A 19,331-nucleotide genomic window follows, 5' to 3' on the forward strand; every position below is an offset into this window, starting at 1 on the left:
AGAAACAAAATCAAATTTAATGTAGTACAGGGTGTCCTTCAATTCGTCAATAATATTTAAAGAAAAAAATGAAGACCCTATGTTCTATTTTATTTATCTATATCACGGATTTTAAAAAAGCTGACTTTTATGGAACCTGCCCATGTTAATTGTATTTGGTGTTGTAGTTCTAAAGATATTATTAAATAAAAGAATTGTTAGCCTATGTAGTTCCGTTTTAATAAATTTTATACCATTTAAGATGGCACAGGAACGGATTGAACCCAGACCTTTGACAAGCAGTCCGTCGCAGTCACTTTATCATTTTTATATTCTTTTATACTCTATTAGTAGTACCCGTTGTGTGATGATTATGGCTTTGGACCGCCATGCTTGAGGTTTTGGGTTCACCTTGCCTCTTGCGAAGAATTGACAAATATTCGTCTTAAAACTGTATATCCCCTCCATTCCTGACAACATTACTCGCACAAAGGGATTGTTGAGAGTTGTTAGTCACTAGGCCCTAGTTCTCAATGGACTGTTGCCCCACTTAATTTATTTTTTTAATACTCTATGAATGGCAAATTTTTAGAAGACGACCGATCTCAGTTATCGAATGTCCAAACTTCCAAAATGCTTTTTTCTCGAAATAGATTTTGAAATTTTAAGTGAATATATTAAAGCAGTTTTCATCACCCTTTTTTTGATTTGTTTAAAACTTCACAAGTGACCAATTTTAAAGTTTATATTAATCTTAAGTTTAAAGTCAAGTCTATAATTATTTTCTTTTACTCATCTTCTTTAACCTGAGATTAACTAAAGAATTGAAAAATTGTTCGCATTGAAGTTTATATAAAATATCCCCTGAGAAACAAAATATTATTATTTTTAATAGTTTAAAAATGATTGTTCCTTATAACCACGTCGTCGTCGTTTAAGTGCCTGCTTCGGCTGGCTTTGTACTTGTGTTTTCAACAACTTGTTGAGTGTGGACTTTCTCATCTTAAAAATCTTCATGTTTTTTTTTTAATCTGTCATCAGCAAAAATAAGAACCTCACTTAAGTACAAACATAATGTTACATCGTTGATAGACAGGAAAAACAGAAAACGGTGCCAGATCAAAAAATAAAAGGTCCTCAAAAAAAATTTTAACTTTTCAAGATAAGGTTTGATCTAAGATTAGCAAACAGGTGAACACCCAAGAGAATTTGAGAAGATTAGTAGCCGTTGATCTTTTTCCCATAGGTGTTGCTGTTCGCGTTTGAGATTCTTACTAAAAATTATTCATTCTCAAAAACAACTTGTTTAAAAAGTGAGGGAATGCACTAGGCATGTAGTTTGCTATGTTCGCCTTGTTACCTTTCTTGAATATTTGTGTACGAATTTACATCTTTTATATACATACTTGGTTTGTTCTTGTTGAATTGTGCAAAAATATAGAGTTACTAAACTCTTAATTTTTGAAGATACCTACTTTATATTTGTGTGTTTATTTCCTTTTTCAAAACATTTTATTGAATAATGTGGGCTGTAAGTCGCTTCAATTTATTGGGATCGGAGTGCCCTATCTTTACCGTATATTTACCCAGTTTATTTACCATCACAACTATAAAAACAATTTCTTGTGCCGAAATAATAACATGTGCTTATAATACGCATTGCTTACACACAAATTCTTACAAACAAAATAATAGAACGAAAACTCTTAACAATAATTCTAAATCGAATCTTTATAGTTGTATTTATTTTTCATAGATAAGGAATTAGTTACTATGTACTTTAAACCAATCATGAAGACACTGACCCTATTGTCTCTGAATGGCCCTATTTTAAACAACTTCTACATTTGTTTCCTCCCCATAGACTGATTTCCATTATAATATTGGTCTTTCTACTTATGGTTTATGGCTACCAATCCCATTTTTTGTAAATTCATTCTACTATATTTAAGAATTAAGATTCTAGATTTCAGAAGGGCGAATGAAACTTGAAAAAAAGCTTTATTGGTTTTTTTATTCGTCTTGTAGGCTGATCAAATCGAAACAATCACGGCCGTGCGTTTAAGAAGCATTCATATCCACTTGCGTGAATATTTTAGATGCAGGTTCAACGTGCATGAAATGTAAACATGCTTTCCTACGATATTCCTCACTCCATGTGCTAAGCATTTCTATTTTTAACCAGTAGACTTCAAAAATTTGAAATATAATAAGAGTAATATCCACGTTTATAATAATTTGAAATAGTGTGTGTTCTTCAAGCGTGTCACAGCAAATTATTCTGAGTATTCTTGATGTTTATTTTGAATATAAAAAAGTAATTTTACTCTTCCAACTTTCAGTACAATTTTTGAAACTTTTTTTCTTTAGATTTAAGAATTTTAAAAGCATTTTTTAATGATACGATTATGTTAATCTTTGTCTTTGTTTTTTACTTGCGACATATAAGAATTATATGGCAAGTTTTGCATTCGTGCAAAATTTCGAACTCGATATTTTAATCAAACATGATATTACGATGGTAGACAAGTCGAAAAAAGTGGGTCCCGCGATTCCTTCCGGTCTGTTTTGTCTGTCTGTCTACGCTCCTACAGCCTAAACCCTTATGTCGATTAAGTTCAAACTTGGAAGTTAAGGTTTTCAGCAGATTCACGTCAAAACTAACAGTGGCCCCCATACAATTTTTTTGGTCAAAAAACGATAATTCGAATTTTCTCAAAAACAAACCGATAGATTTTTTAAATTTTTTTCTTAAATTTTATTTCTTAACTTGGCTTCTTTTAATAAGAAAAAAATATTATTGTATTGGATAACCTTTGTATATATGATTTTAAAATATTATTCTTTTACTTGCCTTCGCCTAAATAAAGGAATAAATACTTAGTACATGTTAAAGAAACGGGCCAGAAAGAGTGTATGTATTTTCTATTAGAATCACTTTTTCAACGTACACCTATATAATGTATTACGTACAACCCACCTCTACAACTACTGCTTACGTGTCACTTCATAACTAAAGTCGAAACCGCACAAAAGATTATAAACAACGCATAAATAGCAATTTCTTGCACTTGTTTCTTTTAAAATTTAACGAAAAAAATAAACTGAACGTAATAACTCTGATGCTTGTGCTTAAAACTTGCAGTAAAGAAGGAATGTGATTGGATTGTAGTAAGTACCTTCTACCTACTATTAACATTCCTTAAAAATGTACAATTTTTTAAACATGAACAAGTATTAAAAATGCCGAATTTTTCGTGTGCAGAAATATTTCGCATACATGTATATTTTGTATAGTCTTTGCTTTTATTTGATACCGACATTCATGCATTACGGCAAAGCTCAAAAGAATATTTGGTAATCTAGTTTGTACCTAAAAAGCTGCTGGAAAATCCTATTGTAATGTATGCTATAATAATTAACAAGTTAGCGTTATTGATTAACAATAAATCAAAACAAATATCAATGAGGACCTTGACAGCATTTCAAACTGATCTTAATTTAATTATTAAAAATTTTCTTGGTCTCTTATTCTCTCCGGTTTTAAATATGGAACGACCATATCAATGGAATTATAGCAAAGTTTATAGTGCCCTACGTACTTTATGGTTACACTGAAAACACACCTTTGTTGCTTGTCAAGACTTTGTTAATACCAATATTAGTATATGGTTGTGAATTATATTGAAACTTTAGTTATGATAGAAATGGTAAACTAAATAAATAATATTCTTCGCTATGTTTTTGGCTTATGACAATTCAATGTCGATACCCTGCTGCTAGATATGTCTATCTTAAGCTTCGTAATTTGATGCTATTCTCTTATGTACTGCTTATACACACAAGCTAGAACACTGTTTTGACAAAATTATTTTCCCTACCTCTAAAAGACCTCGTCAATTGATTCATCCTCGTTGTACATGTTTAACATCCAAATGTCATTTTTTTTATAAACTCAGTCCGACTATGGAACTTTCTTTTATGCGTCATTAACGATATCCAAAACGCAACAATAACTAAAAAGGCTCTAAAAAATATATTTTTAAATAGCATTTAAATACTTTATAATATATTATTATTCAATTGTAACTAGTCTTTTTTCTACCAATCTTTAATATTAGCTTGTACCTAATTTATAAGATCTTGTATCTTACAATTATTAAGTATTAACGAATAAATAAAACAAAATAAAACAAATGATAAACTAGCATTGAATTACAAAGAACAACATACAGACCGTAACATTTGGATAGCCTCACCTTTTGTTTTTTGCAGCTAACTGTCGTTGATGCTTTTTTGATGAGAACATAACGACAAACATATTAGATCTAAAGATAAGAGAGTTTTCTTGAGATCAACAGAGTTTTTAATCAATCTCTTTACGATCTCACTCTGGCAAAAATTTGCCAGAGTGAGATCTATAGCCAATAAACTTAATCGAAGCCCAAAAGTGATTAACAATTATTTTAAAGTACCGTTATTTTATGGAAAAAAATACAAAGGACGTACTTCTAAAGTACTTTCGAGCCGAGACAAGCGGAATATTACAAGATTAGCTTCCAATTCTACCTACTCTCTGAATAAGATAAGGCACGAAATTTGATAAGAGGTAAGCCAAATGACCATAAGTACGGTCATTAAAGGTGCTGGACACTTGAAGCGCCTAAAACTAAATAAAAAACCACCACTAAACAATGTGCGTAAGTTACAGCGCGCAGCTCAATTTTGCAAGACTTCCCATGGCATGGAATGCCGATGGCAGCAGCCATTCAAACGATTGGCGAAAAGTGATATTTTCAGACGAGAAAAAATTCAACTTGATGGGCCGGACGGATATAACTATTACATCTTTGATTCACGAAAAGAACAGTTATTTTATATCGACATCATAGCCGAAAGGGAGGAGTAATGGTATGGAGTGCAATATCATTTTATGGCACAATTGACTTATATTTTGTGAACTGTAATATGACGGCGGCATACTACAAGACTATATTAAAAACAGTACTACCTCAGTTCCAGGATACTTTTGGACCGATTTCGATTATTTTCCAGCAGGAGCTGGCCACTGTACTCTCCAGATTTGGTTAAACACCGTACAACGCTTTACCTGTTCTTAATTAATAACTGGTTGTTTATACATGTCTTGGTATGTGTAGTTTAATGTCCACCAAGAAGTAACTACAAGTGCCATTGCCGTTAGAAATAATGATAAACTGTTAAACCAAGTCCAAGTACTCTTTAAACCCGAAAAGTTCACTGAACGATTGGCATATAAAGGGATTCTGTTTAAGCTGTTTCTTGTGATCCATGCTTTGATTGACGGTGATCGGCGTTTGTCATTTTAAATCGATCAATGCTTCCAATTGAATATATATTTTTATCAATTTACCTACCTGTTGTTCAATTTAAAACTATAAATAAATGATTTAAGTTGAGTCTAGTTCTTGTTATAGGCAAATCAAATTCAATATTCCCTCCGAGCCTTAACACATTTTTTACGACTCAAATTTTTCAATTTCTTACAATTTCGTGTAAAAGCGCGGGTCTTAAATTATAGAAATAAACATGTGCTGTTTGTTATAGATTTTAGTTTCGACATCGTGACATCAGACCAAGTGTTATAGGTCTAATTAAGTTGATTGGCTTAGCGTCAAAAAATAAAGAAAATAAAGAGACAGAGCTTGGCTGACCATTTTCTTATGGCTCCTTCATAAATAGGTACAGCAGTTAGCCATAGTTAATATTAGAAAAAAAAAGCTTGCATATTTCGCCTATTTGAAGAAGTATTTAACATATTGACAAAAATAATTATTGTTCATTACACATACATATTTATGAAGTTTTATTAAAATTTTCAAAACAAACTATAGAACCGCACATAATTCTTGAGCACTACTCCCTTTTACCCAAAGCAAACTCAATTGAGTACAAAATGTCTTTCATAATTAGTAGTTCAGGACATAAACCTCACATAATTTTAGGTTTATAGTATTATTTTGTATATATGTATACAGCACTTCAAAAACAGGCAAAATCTGAACAGGCTGACTAAATTATGAATCACTTCCTGATATCGTTGAGCATTAGAATTTCACACAAGGGTAGATCATGGGGTGTAAAGAGAGGAAACAATCGAGTTAGTGGGCGTGATATCCACCCACTTTTTCATTAAAGATTAATGTATGCAATAAATTGATCACTCGAAAGTGTTGTGGTACGCAATTGAATAGAGTTGGTTTGTATATGTTAAGACGAACAAGACTTTCAACTAACATTGGGCGCTCAAGCACGTTGTATCCACACCATTTGCATGAATTTGTTATTATTGTTGCAATTATTCTGCTAGTATGTAGATTGAAATAAACTGAATTGGAATACTTCTGATTCTTGTAAAACATTTAAATCTAGCACACACAAAAATTAAATTTAGATGCGTGTACTACGGTCCGTGTATTAATATAATGTACAGTAAATACTTCCACTCTATTCTTAAAATTCCAAAGTTTGCCTCGAATTTATCATGATATATAACGAAAGCATTTGACACTATTTTTGTTTAATGTTATCACAAAGTTAGTATTACAACAAAAAACACTGATGTTAGAATCCACTTAACCCAATTTACTATCTTTTCTATTCAAACAGTACACCCATTCACATGTAACATCTATCTCCTTTTCCTCCCCATCATAACTGAGAGCTTGCGTCAAAATAAAAATATATGTATTATGTAAGTTGTTTGCACATACTTTTCTTAGAGATACATATATGTATGTATGTATGTTATATTCTACATGATAACAACGTTCATAATCTCATAAAGTTTTAGATTCCATAAACATTATAATAAACTTTAAAAAAAATGATATGCATAGGTACCTACATACATAGTATATAATATGCAAAATTCTTAATGTTCTTAAATCTCCTAGCTCCTTTTCCTTTATCAATACAGCTTTTTTATAAAATATAAAGATTGTAATATCACCTACCAATACCATGTATATACAAACAAACTGTACCTTGTCAGAATGGAGTCCATAAAGTTTTTGTTGTGTGAATTGGGTGGTGTTGTGTGGCGCCAATATGACGCGCCGCCGTACAGTGGGATGGTATTAGATGACAAGCGTGTCAATTAATAACATTTGATACTTGAAGTTATTAAAGGACTTTTTATTAAATTTAAATTTTAAAATTAGTTTACTCATTTCCGATATTAGAAATTATTTTACCTGGATGTACACTTTCGCATTTATGCATTCGTATAATTGAATATTGAATCATTGAAAGGTTAATTATTAGCATTGATAAAGCTTTATTCCCCGGTGCTTAGATCTTCATTAAAAAGCATTTTAATATTCATTGTAAGTTAATAATGCTTTTGAGTCAGATAACATACCCAAAGAAAAATCTAACTTATTTAGGCAAACTCTTAACGCAATTTACTTAAAACGCCTCTTTTTAACATACCAAAACCTTTAAAGTTAAACATTTATAATATGACTTCATTAATAATGTACCTATATTAGAACATTTCGTTTCCTGTGCATTAAATTCGTAAGTTATCCCATAGTGGTGTGGCTGCAAACATAAATATATTCACAGTGACTCATACTTTCTAGCGTTCAGGGGTTATACAGCCAATCTACATATATATGAAGTTAGATTAAGTTTACAGCATTCATGATTTTTCGTAGGGTTAGATAGGTACATTTACGAAGAAATAAACTTAGTCTTTTTCACATTAACTTGTACGATGTATAATGTACACATGTAAATACTTATTGTTCAACTTATAAAAAGAACGGGACAGATTTTTTTCAAATAAATGTTCGGCTTAATAAAAGCTGGGTCAAATGTTCAAAATAAAACAAATTAAAAATCATAATAAATGTACCTTTGTACATTAAGAACAAATTTTAAGTATGATTCCATGTTTAGCATGACTAATAGTCGCACTACCTTTTAACTTTTGCTGAAGTTAAAACCACAAGATTGCAGCTTTATTTTTCTTGTTATACTTACATTAACAATCGAATTGTTTGTATTGTACATGTATACAAAAATGAAACTACATTGACTACTTGTTCAAAACCTTACAATAAAACATTCAATGATTTGTTTCTAATAAAAATATTTTTTTCTTCAAGCGGTTTGTAATCCCTCCTCTCTTAAGGACAAGGATAAAAACTATGAATATGCGGAAGACGATGATTACAACTACGATGAAGATGACGAAGATAAGTCTGAAGTTTTACCTTTCGAAAGTAATACAATCATTAGTGACCCACCTTATTTTGAAAAATCGGAACTTAATGTCAAGGCGAATTATGGGGACAGTGTCATCTTAAACTGTGATGTGCGCAATTTTCAATGTAAGTTAATAATTACATCATGTAAAAACCTTCGTTAATAACCAGATTTATTCTAATTTTAGTAAAAAATGCGGTCATGTGGTATAAAAAGCAAAACCTCATTGTCAACGGGCAAACATCACTAGACAAACATATTGAAATTTTTAGAAATAATTCTATCAAAATTTTGAACGTCCAAGATTCAGATGCAGATGATTATTATTGTACTGTGTTACCTGAACAAGTTAGACTTCACATTTATTTGAATGTTGGAGGTAAACTGATAATTTATTGTGACGGCCGTGATGTCACTGAAAAGACGATAACAGTCCATCAGGGAGAAAGTCATACATTAGAGTGCAAAACGTTTGTAAATAAAAATTCCACCATCAGATGGTCCTTGAATGTATATTGTCAAATTCATCGTTTTTTAATTTTTACTAAAGTAATTATTAATTTAGGGTAAAAGAGCTGAAAATCAGGACATAAAATTAGAAGATAGCAAGTTGATTATTGACTATTTCGATGCTGATCGCGCTGGCATCTACCAATGTCTTGGAGATGATGGATCCAAGGACCCTTTACATGGTTCAGTGACTATTGATGTACATTATGCCCCTAAAGTGTCTACACATCGTCATCATGTGAATACGGAACAGGGTGCTAAGGCAGAACTCTATTGTGATTTTAAGGCTGTGCCAATCGCTGTGGCTCAGTGGAAGAGAAATGGACAATACTTAGAGATTTTCTCGGACAAGTATTCTGTTAAAAGTACCATACATAAAGAGAAGAATCGAACAATTCTGACGGTTAAAGATGTTACATCAACCGATTTGGGTGAATATGAATGTGAAGTAAAGGTAACTTGAGTTTAAAATGTCTATTAATTCCTTACAAAATAATGTGGATAAATAAGCTGGTAAAATTTAGAGACCAAACACATACAAAATTAATTATTGATGATTGTTATTGCTTACTAGATTTGTACAGTATTTAATTTTACTTTCCATGAATTAAACTTAGATGGCTATATTTGTTAGAAACAAATGGAAATTAAAAAGCAATGCATTTTTTCAACAGCAAATTTTGAATACATTATTAATAAATAACTGTGAACTTTACCTTAAAATTCGGCCAGCTAGCTTTGTACACAAAAAAATAGGAAAGTCGATACATGCGCAATTATTATTTTTTTTTAAGAATGCAATCGGAGCCAACGAAAATAAGATTCACTTGATATACGAACCCGAAAATCCTCAATTCGAAAATATGAAAATCGAAGGACGAAAGATAACACTCTACTGGCTGGTTAAGAGTGTTCAACCTTTGTCAGAAGCTGTTATGGATTATAAAATAGATGGCGTAAGTACTATTGTTGTGTTCTCTTTTTTATAATTTTAAAAACATTTTCGACAACATCTTTTTTTGGAATAATTGAAGATATCGTGAAAGTCAAACTTTTCGTTATCTTAACTAGCTCAAGACTACAGATATAACTCCAACAATAAGTAAAAAGCTATTGCAGCATTCAATATTGATTCTCTATTAGAGGATAACAATTTATTACTTTCGGTATTTTTACTTCATGCTAAAGAACTATTTAAAACAAAAAATAGATAAAGTTCCTTTCCTTTGGAATACTAACTCGCAGATGGTTGCATTAAAAAAAATGAGTAAGAAGCTCTTTTGGTTAAGTTTAAATATTAGGAGTAAGTGTAAAACGGTAACAAATTTTCTTGATGACACAATTGTCACGTAAATTAGTATTCACATGCATAGCTATAAAAATTCTTAAACTATATAAGCTGGTATCGGCGATTGTGTTAGTTTTAAGTTTATTTATTTTTTGCTTCGAGGTCATATATCTATCTTTACGCCAATATTAATCAAAATTGGGATTCTGAATGAAATAAAATGCACGACTGGGTCGCCGTTATTTAATTTTTTATTGAAAATCGTTAGAGCGGTTTTCTTTTTATATTAATGTGTTATAAGTTAAAAATTTCCTCCAATTCTATCGCTCCGTTCTTAGGAAAATTCGAATTTGCGATTTTTAACTAACTGTTATTTTCTTATGAAAAAAAGTTTAACGGTTATCTGCTTAAAACCTTAAAATTTCAAGTTTGAACTCAATTTGAATTACATGACCCACTGTTTTCGACTTCTCTACCAAGTATGAACATGTCATGTTTTATTAAAATCCCGAGTTTGAAATTTTGTACGAATGCCGAACTTGCCAATTAAAAATAATTGGTCTCTTTGAACTGTCGAAAACCTAAATAGTGAAAGCCATTTGGCTTTGGTGTTGCTTTGGCCTTGTTTAAAAATGTGTAACTTCTTCAAATCATAACATAGTCAATCGAAATAAAACATTTTTACAATTGCCCTATTATTTATTAGCCGTTTCTATTTTATTTTATTTTTTTTGCATTTCATTAAAATGATTTGCTTTGTTCGTAAAGTTTTTTCTTAAAAATTATTTTTTTAACACTATTAATGTTTTTTTTTTAAACAAATATTTTTACAACAGTATCATAATAGTTTATTAAAGACATTCATTTTTTATATTCTCCTAATTTTAATTCTTTTCATATTGTTTAAAACAATTTTAAAAAAAATTTCTACTTGGATCGAAAAAGTTTGACACATTTGTAAAGATTGGAGAATAGATATATTTAAATAAATTACTTATACCTTTTAAGATTTGTTTTTAAACAGAACGAAATAAAAACAATAGGTTTTTTTTCAAATACAGTTAACCAAATTAATTTTGGTTTTGTATTAAGTCTTTACAAGTTAGAGTAAACATTCTCATTGAAATACTACGTAGCCCAAGTAGAGTAGCTCTCTCTACTGACTAAACAGTATCGCACGCTGTCACTCCAATTTTCCATGACCTTGTCAATGGTTTGGGACTGTTTGCTTAAATGATATAAGTGTAGAGTGTTTGAATAGTTTCCGATTAGTAGGTTTCTCACAATAATATATAAAAAGAGTCTCATCTTAGGGTCCAATGTATTAATTGAACCAGTATTAATAAAACCGAATTTCCGACCTACTCTACTCTGAGCTTAAAAAGAATAATGCCTATTATTGATGAAATAAGTCTTACGCCATGACTCGTAACACTCTACATATTATTACTATATTTTATTCGGATAAAAATATGTACATAAATTAAAAAGATTGCAGCTATAATTTATACCACCTGTTCAAATTTAGGACAGCTTGTTATTAATTTAATTGACGACAAGAACTGGTCCAGGAAGGAGCGAAATTGGGGGGTGCAACATTCCGTTGAGGACTAGGGCCTAGTGACGTACAATTCTCAACCATTCTTGTGTGCGAGTACTGTTGTCAAACGTCAAAGATGAAAAGGACCTACAGTCTTAAGCCGAACCCGAAAGGGAAATTTCATGACAAGAATTACTCTTGGAGAATTTGTTAATTCCTTGCAAGAATCAGTATCCGTGAAAAAAAAACTTTAGATTGCACAGGCAATGATCGAACCCAAGACCTCTGGCATGGCAGCCCAACCATTATGCCACGGATACTACCGTACATTTTACAAGTTCCCAATAAAGCTCATTTAATATTCTACAAGAATATATTTAAAAAGCTTTTTCCCATTGATCGATCACAATTGATAGATTTGAAGAAAATAAAAAAACACATTTTGTAGACATGGAAGACATCTTACAAACTAGTAGATCAATAACTTCCACTAAAACCCTATGGAGATAAGTATATTTAAAGGTTTCAATCGTCAATTTTATTCGATTATGTTTTTAATTTCGATAAAACATTGGCGCAAATCGATATGACTTCTGTACAATTATTCTTATAAGAGCAGTCCAGTAATAATTTGGGAAACCCAATTAATAGGTTCGTTTAAGCATAGTTGATCTGTTTATTTGCAAGAACTGTCTCTTTTTAGACTTATTTGGATATTGTTTTTTTAATAAAAGGCAATTAGCAATTTACTAGTTAGTAAAGTTTTAAAATTTTGGACTCCCTTAGCAAATTGCTAAATATTCAGCAAATTGCTTACTAGTAAATTGATAAACACTAAACAATAAGTTCTTTAAATATTGTGCGCCATATCTTTTATTTCTATTCTGCTTGAAGTTCATACACATAGTGTTATTGAAAATGTTGGTATTTAGTAAGAACATTTCTTTAATCTTAACGCTAAAGTATTGATCCTTAAATGAGATTGATTTTATATTACAGACATATACATGGAGCTCGGAATCTATTATCAGTACAAGTAAACATCCAGAGCATACAGGCATTTGGAAACTGAAGCACGAAATAGAACTTGTTCCTGGATTCTGGCACGCGCGTGTTAAAACAAAAAACACTGTGGGTTGGTCTAAGTTTTCTGCTGAACATAGTTTTAAAATCGACGATTTCATTAATAAAGGTTAGTATATTTTAAATAATAAACATTGCAATAGTTTTTTGTGCAGTGCTTGACTTCTTTTCTAAATATCCGAAAAACAGTTACCATCAAGTATCTTTAATATATTTAACTTACAATCCTCTGAGTCGACTTAAGACTGCTTGCATACAACAAATATGTTGTATATACATACAAGACATGACGTTTAAATTTTAATTAGTATTTGTACAGCATATCAAGTATAATTGGCGTAGCAATAATTATTTTTTTTTTGTAGATAACCTGAAAAATAGTATCCCTCAGGATATGGTCATGGCAGCTGGTATAGGATCTGGAATCATTACCAAACCCACTGAAGGATCCAGTGCAACTCATCTAACGATTGTTCGCACACTAGTAGTTTTCCTAAGCATTATATCGTTATATAAGCCATTTGTGCCATTTGTTATAAATTTATAAAAACCTTATTATTAGAATGCCATAATCTAATCCTGTAAAAGTAACCACTTTCTGCCTTTATTTTATTTAAATGCGTTAGATCAAACTGAATGATTGAAAAATTAAAAAAAAAAAACGAAACGGATTAATTTTTAAAATGTCACAAAAGTTATTATAATATAATATCCTGGACAAAAAATTATAATTTAACAACTTTCGTATTTTATTTTTTTGAAAATATTTATGTTTAATTAAAACTATAGTGTAGTATTTTATTTTATGTGTTAAAATAGGTTATATAAATTATAATTATTTAAATTTAAAAAATGTATAGACCAAAGCATGTTATATATATATATTCATATGTATTGTATATGTATAATGATATTTACAGAATGTAGGGAGTGATTGATATGAATTAAACTAGAAGTTTATGCACATTATCATAACGAGTATAAATTCTTATTTTATCATAAAATGTTTTAAAAGCATTATATATATATACAGTTATTTTTACAAATACGTACATACTGTGCAGTAAGTCATTTGACTTAAATGGTCCAAAAGAATCTAAAAAGCATGTTAAAGTGATGTTTTGATTAATTTTTATATCAGTATGTCATGAAGACAAACATTAAAAAACATTAACGTTGAAAAATAAATTATAGAAATCAATGAACCTTATACAAAAGATATGCTACTATAGTAAACAATTTTCCAAACGAATATCTGCTAAAAAATGTAAGTGCTATAACAACTGCAACCAACAACTTTAATTCTTTCTGTATTGAGACGAACAAAACTTAAAGCGATTCAAAACATAACATTTTTATCGAACTTCTTTTTATTAAGAGGAGAAAATACTTATGGCAAGTTTTACTAATTTATTTCACATTTCTGTATTTTCTTTCAAAGTAGATATTTCTTAAGTCTTAGTTTTTGAAATACTAATTTTCGTTATAGCGACAAGTTCATATCAATTTTGAAAACGAGCATTTTCGACAGTACTTTTTTAAACTTAATACTTTTCGTATTTATACACTCAACTCATATTTTATTAAAATTCTATATTTCGAAAAGTCACTCTTTTCATAGAAAATACATTTAAATTGGAAAGTTTAAACCAGAATAGTTTCTTTAGTAACTACAATTATTAAAAATTCAAACATACAGTGTGAAAAAGAAAAGTTTCGGTTAGTAAGGACAAAATTATGCAGGTAAATTTAATTGATGTTCATTGCCTCTTTTTTAATGGTTTATTATTCAAAAATCTGAATAAAAAATCAAATCCGGTTTCACCATAAAACAAAAGGGTCTTAAACGGGTAAAGATAGAATTTGAGTGTCAACGTTGGGAATTTAAACTTAACAAAAATGTCAATAAAATTATCTATAGTCTAACGACTTTAAATTAATACTATTAAAATAAAGGAATATCAATGGTCCGTCATCTACGGTTTTTTTTCAACTAGTGCTTATTTTGTATACACTTCAGAATTTCAGAAAGTAGTTAGCTCATAGCAAGCTTCAAACCACGATCAGATGCCCATCATAAGTGCATGTGTTAGTTGTTAGTAAGATAATAATAAAATTAAAGCCTAACACACGCAAAAAATACAAAACATAACAAACATTAACATGAATTAATACAGAACAACAAAAGATAAAATAAAGACGTTTTCGATAGTGGAGCACTGGTTCTAAACAGTGATTTTGATACCACCTTATTTAAATTTAAATCTATCGATGAACAGTTTAAATTATATTAAATGCTCATTCGACTTAAAGCTTCATTTTTCATATATTGAGTTCTATGGAAGTCAATATGTATAAAATCAAAAGAACGTAGGTGATGAGTTCCGCCTAGGTAATTCAAATTTACACAAGATAGCAAATAAGGTGCATCAATTTCACCGTGAATGAGTCGATGAAGAAATATTAAATCTTTATTAACACGCCTTTAATGGAGAGATTGCAATTGAAGAAGCTGAATACGATGTTCATAGGGAGGCAGATCAGAAGGATCTTCTCAAGGAAGACCCTTTAGGGCAAAGCGAATAAAATTATGTTATTTCGTGAATGCTAACACTTAGGCCATGTCTGATTTGACAGAAAATTAGTTTTAACCTTCCGCTGAACGAATATGGTTTTGTAAATGCTTGAACAACGCTTAGAAAAGATGCCGATTTTGGAAAAAAAATCATCTTGATCTAGATGAAGCTAATTTTGATCTTGGCGGGTATGTAACAAGCAAAATTGTCTCATTTGTGGGACAGAAAACCGACACACATATATTGGAAAGCCGATACACCCACAACGAGTCACTTTTTGGTCCGAGTTTTGGTCCAGAGGCATAATTGAGCGCGTTTTCTTCTAAAATGAGCAAGGAGTGGCCGTTAAAGTCAATGGTGATCGTTATCGAGCCTGTTGAACAAATGTTTGTACACAAAAATTGAAGAGGAGGAGGCAACATTTGGTTTCAACATGACGGCGCTGCGTGCCACAGAGCCGAAGCAAGATTCGATATTTGTATAGAATTTAAAAAAAAAGTTTTTTGGCAGACCCTTTATGTTCCAAAGCATATGTATATTTTAGCCAAGAATATTAATTTGTGCATAATTTTGTTTAGGTGCTTTACATCAATAAAACTGGACTTCCAAAATATGGCACAATTTATGGATGGAGTATATTATATCTAAATTTCGTTTCGTTATTTTAAATAAAATATTTTCTATTAACTCAAACTTATTTATCGCTTATATTAAAAAAACAACATTTAGATGAGTAAATTTCGTTTTTAAATGCATTGTGTTTGGATCATTTCGATTTATGTTCGCTACGATTTTGATCACTTTGTCATAGTTTGTTTCCCACAGTTGCTAACGTCTCGCATGACTTTTGATATAAGTTACGCATATAACGTATACTGTACTTAAAGAATTAAGAACGAAAAGTCTATATTACTTAGGTAATTTCACAAAAACATTATTCATTTCTTAAGCATCCTTCATTTAAGGAACATAAAAACACAAAACTGCATACAAATTACAATTGATAAAGGGATGGAATCGCTTAAGGCGCTATAGTGTTATGTCGTTGTTTTGATTGTCAATTTTGACTTTTAACTTTTCTTTTTTTCGTGAAAAGTGATCGTTCAAATTTTGTATATCTTTCATAACATTACCTTTCTTGAATGCGACTACGTTCTCTTAGTAACTGAAACCCTTATTTTAGAAACAGTTGATAACCACCACTTCTAAGAAAATTTAAAGTTTCAGGTAGTTGATGCATAGGTGAAGCATGTGTTGGTCTTTGTTCACTTTTTCTTCTTCTTTGATAATTTATTCCCTGTTCACTAAAATTTCAATGTGTAGTGAAACTGAATCTTGCTCAAAAATTGAAGAAAAAAAAGTGAGAAAGCGGGTATATTTAGGCGACAGAAGGGGCTTTAAAGTAGGGCAAGTTTCTAGTATGTTAGTACCCTTAGCGTGATGGGTTCAATCCCTGCCTGTGATAGCTAACTTTTTTTCACGGGTACTGCCTCTTGCGAGGAATTGACAAACCCTCCAAGAGTAATTCTTGTCATGAAAAGTGCTTTTTCAAATTAGCCGTTCAGATTCGGCATATAAACTGTAGGTCCCTTCCATCCCTGACAAAACTACTCGCACATAGGAATGGTTGAGAGTTGTAATTCACTAGGCCCTGATGGTTCTTCATGGACTGTTGCACCACCTAGTTTATTATTTTTGAATTTCTAGTATCTGATTGACCAGCTGCCAAAAGATTGGCTTCCAATTAAGGTAACTTTATTGGAAAGTTGAGCCGAAAGTTAGTCAAGAAAAATCTCCCTAACTATCAAGTCAAGTCGAATTCTGTCTAAATGACAGGCAATCAGGTTTTTTTATTTAACTGAAAGCTCAACTTTCTTACTTTATGATTTATTTATTTTTGCACAACTCTATTTTATGTTTTCTGTAAAAAGGTTCCTTGTTAATTTGGAAAAGAAATAAGTAATATTTCTGTTCAATACAAAATACACATCGTGATGAACTTGTACTTTGTTTGAAGAGTGTTTTGCAGACAATGATTTTGGTAATTTGTGTACGATAATTTGAAGGTAGAGGTTTGAAATTTATGACATTTGAAAATCTTACTAGTTGCCTTGGTAAAAATGTACGTTCAAAGAATGTAGTTGACTGCAAAGTTAGTCAAGTCCCTTAAGTTGTCTGAACCTGACCAGTGTCTCACGACAACCTGCCACCAACAAACTATACCAAGCAAGTGATACTCAATAAAATTATCTTACTTGAACAAAAAACATCAATAAATCAACTATAACAGGGAACAAACCTAATACTCGCAGTTAAGTGAAAATGATAGATGGTCAACAGTCATTCTTTAGTTAATAATAAAGTGTGACCGAAAAAAAGCAATTTGTTTTCAATAGCTCTTTATTATTTTTCTAAATTGAGACTTGATTATTCCATGCAATATGGTCCCAAAAGATAAATTATTGTATGTAATTGTCCGATTCACATGTTCCATTGGAAGTTAACTTACCAACATTAGTCTATATGTCTTCCTAAAAAATACAGGCTTACAAGAAGAACATTTTTAAAAAATGCCATTTATACTCACGAATTTTACTTAAAGTTAACAGAAGTAATTTATCTAAGCATATGCAACCTATAGTACTATCACTGTTTTTTTTTTCTACGACACTGCGACACGGTGACATTAGCGTATGCAGTTTTTGTACTTAACTTTTTATACAAAACTTCCAACACTGACTTAAGGCAACGGCAAACGTAAAAAAACAGCTGCATAATAATACTATAGAGTGTATATACAAAGATGTCATATGGATTATTTCATTACCAAAATCTTAGGTATCCATTCTGTGAGTTAAACATTATCAAATTGAGGCATTTAAAAATCCTTTGAGAGTAATTCTTGTCATCAAAAGTGTTTTTTTTTTCTTTAAATTAGCAGTTCGATTCGATGAAAAAAAATGGGAACACAGAAATGGTTGAGAGTTGAATGTTTTATTTGTTTATGTGCTAATGAATTAAAAACAACATTTCTTATTTAACGTGGCAAAACTTTTTTTTTTGAAATTATAAATATGCAGCACGTAGCATAAGCACTTTTCAAGTTAATTGGAACATTGTACATCCATACATGTATGTAGCATGAAATTCATGGTGTAATGTGCATCCATATTTACAATACTGATAACCCCGCTCACTGATGATTGATTTCGGTGATAGGCACTAGAACCGTGATGTAATTTAAATTACATACATAATTAAATTCAGAAAAAATAATATTTTGCTACAGAGTTGTTGAATGTTGATTTTTTGAAATAGGTTTAATTGCTGCCAATCTGTTTTCGAAACATACATTTTAAGCGTTCAGAAAAAATAAGAACTTATTATTTATAATGTGTATAAAGATAATTATAAGAAATGTGCCTCATTATACAATATATAGTTAACAAGAAAATATTTTTTATATAATGTAGGTAGGCATTGTTAGGAATTGGAGTTTATAAAGAATCTTAACTTACATATTTAATGTTTTTATTTTTTTAAATTGACAAATTGCATGAATAGATTTGAAAATAAATTGTGTACTTATCTTCAGAACAGATTAATATTTATACATTTTAAATTCAATAAAAATAAAAAGATATATTTTTAAACCATATACATAGATACATCAACAAATACAATCGTGTACCTTCAAACAAAATTAAAAATAAAAATAAAACACACCATTAAAAGAGATACAAAATGTAAGTGTAAAAAGAATACTTAATTGTATCCATGTAAATTAAATTAAGTTTTTTGTTTTTATAATTTAAAAAAGTCAGTATTTATTAAATTTTGTTAATTTTAGATTTATATTTACTTAAAAAACCAAAAGAACACTGTTAATTGAAAATTATTACATACTTAAGGTGTAATATAATATTTTCAACGTAAATACTTTTGTTATTGTAAGCACTGGTTAATATAGAATAATGTTAGTAATAAATATTTACTCTGTACAACATATATTTAAATTTTAAAATACAAAGCTAATGCTTTACTGTTTAAAAGCATATATTTCATAATTTTAAGGGATGAAGGAGATTCTTAAAACATTGAA

General features: G+C 30.3%; 1 protein-coding gene across 4 annotated transcripts in view; it reads left to right on the plus strand.

The window, feature by feature from the left end:
* LOC129951721 (neuronal growth regulator 1-like) overlaps positions 1-18,950 on the plus strand; it is a 42,423-nt gene extending 23,473 nt beyond the window's left edge. For all 4 annotated transcript variants that reach the window (XM_056064023.1, XM_056064024.1, XM_056064026.1 and 1 more), the window contains 6 exons: positions 8,133-8,357; positions 8,420-8,742; positions 8,798-9,196; positions 9,537-9,698; positions 12,570-12,762; positions 13,019-18,950. In XM_056064023.1, the coding sequence (XP_055919998.1) occupies positions 8,133-8,357; positions 8,420-8,742; positions 8,798-9,196; positions 9,537-9,698; positions 12,570-12,762; positions 13,019-13,200 (1,484 nt within the window). In that variant the 3' untranslated portion in view covers positions 13,201-18,950. The remainder of the gene's footprint in view (positions 1-8,132; positions 8,358-8,419; positions 8,743-8,797; positions 9,197-9,536; positions 9,699-12,569; positions 12,763-13,018) is intronic.
* Positions 18,951-19,331: the final 381 nt, after the last annotated feature.

This window comes from Eupeodes corollae, chromosome 3 (genome assembly GCF_945859685.1).
Source record: "Eupeodes corollae chromosome 3, idEupCoro1.1, whole genome shotgun sequence".
NCBI classification, from domain to species: domain Eukaryota; kingdom Metazoa; phylum Arthropoda; class Insecta; order Diptera; family Syrphidae; genus Eupeodes; species Eupeodes corollae.